This window comes from Octopus bimaculoides, chromosome 3, assembly GCF_001194135.2.
Source record: "Octopus bimaculoides isolate UCB-OBI-ISO-001 chromosome 3, ASM119413v2, whole genome shotgun sequence".
Classification (NCBI taxonomy): Eukaryota; Metazoa; Mollusca; class Cephalopoda; order Octopoda; family Octopodidae; genus Octopus; species Octopus bimaculoides.
In genome coordinates this window covers 42,410,201-42,415,348 of record NC_068983.1, presented here as the reverse complement: position 1 = coordinate 42,415,348, position 5,148 = coordinate 42,410,201, and the positions used below count along the sequence as shown (strand labels likewise).

General features: G+C 37.0%; 1 protein-coding gene across 10 annotated transcripts in view; it reads left to right on the top strand.

Annotated features, from left to right (window-relative positions):
* Nucleotides 1-5,142, top strand: part of LOC106869993 (adenosylhomocysteinase-like 1) — a 420,486-nt gene extending 415,344 nt beyond the window's left edge. For all 10 annotated transcript variants that reach the window (XM_014915943.2, XM_014915942.2, XM_014915946.2 and 7 more), the window contains one exon: nt 4,684-5,142. In XM_014915943.2, the coding sequence (XP_014771429.1) occupies nt 4,684-4,690 (7 nt within the window). In that variant the 3' untranslated portion in view covers nt 4,691-5,142. The remainder of the gene's footprint in view (nt 1-4,683) is intronic.
* The last annotated feature ends 6 nt before the right edge of the window (nt 5,143-5,148 follow it).

Sequence of the window (5,148 nt, the reverse complement as noted above, 5' to 3'; positions counted from 1 at the left end):
TTCATGAATTAGAGTGGAAGGGGCAGTGCCCATGAGTCTTGTGGGCCCTGCAGACTGGTGGTTGTTTGTTCAATTTGAAAATGTGTAAATGGGTACCTGTTGGAGAAACTTGAATCAGGAAGGAATTTCAGGGTTGGGGAAAGGGCCACATTTTAAAGGAGGAATAATTGAGGTGTTTAGTGTTGATTAGGGAGGGATTGATTGAAACACTTGGAGAGATGACAAGAGAAAAGGAGACTGGTAAGTTCAGGTCAGTGGTTCTCAACCATTTTTTTTGTATGGACCCCTTTTATTTTGGTGGACCCCTATTGGCCATACGATGTTTAAAAACTAGTTTTATAGATGCTCCTTTCAGAATTCCTTATTTTGTTTTGCACGCATTACTTTGTGTAGACGGAATTTGGAGAAAGAATCCATTCTTTGCTGTTTCTTGCTATAAATAGAGCAAATATTTCTCATGCATCCTTACTAAATTACTGTGGGTCCCCTATGTACTATTTTGTGTGGACTCCCCCAGGGGTCATACAGACCTGGTTGAGAACCACTGGTCTAGGTGAAGGAGCTGTGCATCTCACTTGTTGAAAGGATCAAAAGCTGGCTGTATGTAGAAGAGAGAGTTGGTAGGGCAGCACTTGTGTGAAGTACTAGTTTGTATATGTTGAGCAAGGTAGTCATAGCCAGTGAGTCAGATTGGTGATGTGTGGGTGTAGTAGAAGCAAATTGGACAGGAATTTGGTGACTTTTTTTTTTTTTTTACTTGGAATCTAATTTGATTGAGCATGGTGGTGGGCAGAAGAATTCTGCAAAGCTGGTCGAAACCCTCTTGTCAAAGAATTAGGTGGCTCTCTTGCAACTTGCAAAGAGAGAGAGAGCTTGTAGTTATGTATGGTATACAAAACAGAACCTTTTTATTTCTTAATAGTTGTGTGACAGAGTTAATATGCAATAGATAAATACTTCGTGTTTGGCCATGTTGGGTGAGTTCTTACAAGTAAAGCTTTCAGCAGTCTTCCTCTACACTGCTGCATATGAAATATTTGAGGCATGTGAATTATGTAAAAGAACTACACTCACTATACACACACACACAAAGTATTTAATTTTATAAATATAATTATAAAATTATAAGGGCAACTAACTAATGCCACATGCTAGAAGAAGACACCAAATGGCTCTAAAACTACTTTATTTATCACATAGACATGGGGGTGAAAATTAAATACTTTGTATTGATTTTTACCTAAATTGGTTTTTACATTCTAGCTACTTGATAAAATCCTGTATAGATTTTATTCTTGATTATAACTGATATATAAATACAAAATATGGGGGTTTAGTTCACAGGTGATCTAAACAATTAGGTAAGTGTTGTAATGGATTACTGTGGCTCCAAGGTTATAGCCAAGATGATAGTTATGGAGCCATTGCAGATTTCCAATATAGCTAATATATAATTGTTAAAGAGGACAAATGTTAAGGTAAGGCAAACCTCTCAAGTTATAATTATAATTATTATTATTATTATTATTATTATTATTGGGGGGGAAAAAAAAATTCAAAGTCTTACGGCTGTTTCCGGGATATCCCAGAGTGTGAGATATTCCATCATCGGAGATGAATAATGAACACGAGAAGGAGTATAGATTCATGAAATGACGACATAGAGGAAGGGAGTAAAGGAATAAGGAGATGAAGAAAGAGAAGAAAAAAGAAGTATAAAAGTTTACAGTTCAACTTTCTGATCTTATTCCTTTACTCCTGTCCTTTCATTGATTTATACCCTTCCCATTTTCCCTATTTGTCTCTCTAATGATGGAATATCCCATACTCTGGGATATCCCAGAAACAGCTGTAAAACTTTGAATTTTTTTTTTTCCAATAATAATATTAATAATGTATATAACTTGATATGTTTGCCTTGCCTTAGCGTTTGTTGTCCTGTTTAACAATTATATATATGTGTAGTGCTTTATGTGGATCCCTGGAATCTTGTAGCTATCACAGAAAGCTTCTCTACTAACATATGTTGGTATGTAGCACTGAAGTGAATTACAATGTTCATCTGATGGTCTGGCATTTCATCCCTATTATGCAATCATTTGCATAAGGATTATTGCATAGTGTACCAATATTTACACAAATAATTGGTTCAGGATGTTGTAATAAAAAGTCTTAAACTTCCCTGTTACATTATTATTTCAAATATATATATGTATGTGTGTCTGTGTGTCCATGCACAAAACCATCCTCTTGCCAATTGCTTGCTGAGCCTGTCAGTGTCGGTGCCACATGAATAGCACCCAGGACACTCTGTAAAGTGGTTAGTGTTAGGGAGGGTATCCAGCTGTAGAAGCCATGCCAAAATAGACAATTGGAATTTGGTGCAGTTACTGGTCTTACCAGCTCCTGCCAAGCTGTCCAACCCATGCCAGCATGGGAAACAGATGTTCAGTGATGATGATGTGTGTGTGTGTATTTGTGTATATGTATGTGTTGGGGAATGAAATTGGTTTCCAGTTTAGCTGCGCGTTTAAAAACTGCAAGATGTATTATTAATTACTGATCTGACAATCCAGTTGGGTTGTGTTTGGAGAATGAGGTGAAATGCGCTTACAGACACAGTGCTGTCTTTTTGCCTAAATTCTTTCTACATTTGTCATTGATTTGCCTTCTCTCTCCTTTGGTTGTTTTATGCCTTATTTCTATATTTGCTTACTTTTTCTACATTTTTGTTTTGTTTTTATTTTTGCTGTCTGTGTGCCATTTTTCTTTGTTTTGATTGTTTTTTTTTGTTTTTTTTTGTTTTTTTTTGCATTATTAGCTGTCTTTGTGCCTTATTTCTACAATGAAATAGGGTACAAAAGCACAGCAACCACTCAGTTTCAGGTTCAGCCCCACTGCCTGACACCTTGAGCAAGTGTCTTCTATTGCCCTGGGTCAATCAAAACATTGTGAGTGGATTTGGTAGGCAGAAACTGAAAATCCAGTCATATATATGGGCTCCTGCCTTCTTGAGTTAGTTTCCCCCCACATTTCTTAAAAATCGTGGAAGAGGCCTTGGTCTCGGGACCACTCGTGTCTAGAAACTAAGGTTGGGGGTAAGCAAGGGCATGCTCTCTGTGGAAAATCTAGCTCCAAAAAAAGCCTCATGATAGCAAAGGAGAATGGGCACCAGCCAGCCCGCCCGAAGGTTGGGGTGGGCTGCACCTGCCTACCTCAGTTGCTATGGCATTGAGGTAGATCAGGCCACCCCCATTAACGGGGACAAAACCCAGATTTAAAACACTAGATGATGGATGATGATATATATATGATGCTGGTGTCATGTAAAAGGCACTCAGTACACTCTGTAAAGTGGTTGGCATAAGGAAGGGCATCCAGCCATAGAAACTATATCAAAACTGACAGTGGAACCTAGTACGGTCCCAGCCTTACCAGCTGCTGTCAACCCTTCCAAATCATGCCAGTATGGTAGATGGATGTTAAATGATGTGTGTGCTACTGTCGTCTTGCCTTGACATCACATGATAGTTGTAAATGAGTATCACCGCCAACCATGTGGTGTCCTTTGTTTTCAATCTTTGATGAAAACATCTCAGGTCATTGTGAAAATATTACCTTGCTTCCAAACCTGTGATGGTTGGCAGCAGGAAGGGCATCCAGCTGTAGGAAATCTACTCCAACGAATTCCATCGGCCCTTGCAAGCATGGAGAAGTGAACATTAAAAAAATGGTTTGTCATGAATTGGTTTCTTGTGTCTTTCTCCCTCTGCTATGACTGTTCCAGATTTCTTTTAATATTAACTATTTCGTGACTAACTTCTTTCTGTATTTGCAGTTGTTTCTTACTACACTTCGATTTTTTGTGTCTTGTTTCTTTTAATATCTTTTGCAAGTAAAATATATTGGAAAAGATTTTTTATTATATTATTGTTATTATTATTATTATTATTGTTATTATTATTATTATTATTATTATTATTATTATTATTATTATAAAGGTGGTGAGCTGGCAGAGTCGTTAGCATGCCAGCTGAAATGCTTAGTGGTATTTCATCTATCGAGACGTTCTGAGTTCAAATTCTACCGAGGTTGATCATGCCTTTCATCCTTTCGGGATCGATAAAATTAGTACCAGTTACACACTGGGGGTCAATGTAATCGACTTAATCCCCTCTCCCAAATTTGAGGCCTTGTGCTTCCAGTAGAAAGGATTATTATTATTATTATTATTATTATTATGAAGGTGAAGATGAAGAGTTGGTAGAACCGTTAGCATGCTGAACGAAATGCTCAGTGGTATTTCGCCCATCATCATTTTCTGAGTTCAAATTCTGCCGAGATCGTCTTTGCCTTTCATCCTTTCAGGATCGAAAAATTAAATACCAGTGAAACACTGGGGTCGATGTAAACAACTTATCCGCTCCCCCATAATTTCAAGCCTTGTGCCTATAGTAGAAAGGATTATTATTATTATCAATAATTTTTTGTTATTACTATTATTAATGTGGTCTATAAAATAGATAGATACCAGTCGTGTATTGGGGAAACATAACTGATTGTTCTCATCTCCCTCCCTCCATTAAATACCAGTCATGTACTTGGGAGATGTTATTGTTATTGTTCATATTATTATTGTTGTTGTTTATATTTTAAACATGACTTCTGCTTTGTTTATTGTAGGTATTGATGACACTACAATCAATCCAACAGAATGAAATCTACCAGAAATTTATTCAAGACGGACAACTCATTCTTACCTAGCGCCAGTGGTTAAACTGGGAAAATTGTTTCTACTCTGATACACAGCATATCTTCTTCCTTCTCTTTTTTTTGTTCTTTGCACAAATTTCTTCTTCCTAACTCAATATTACCAAATCCCTCTGGTTCTCTCTCTCTCTCTCTCTCTCGCCACCCACTCCCATCCCATTTTCCATTTTCTTGAATTCAAAATCAAAATGAGCATATATTTCTCCATTCTGGAAATGAAACAGAATAAAAAAGCGGATAAAGAAAAACAACAACAAAAAATATTGGAAAGAAAGAATCCCAGAAAAGTCCCTCATGTGAGAGAAAATGTAAAAACGAAACAAAACAATGAGACTGTAGAATGAACAAACAAAACCTGGTCCCAATCTATTCATCATT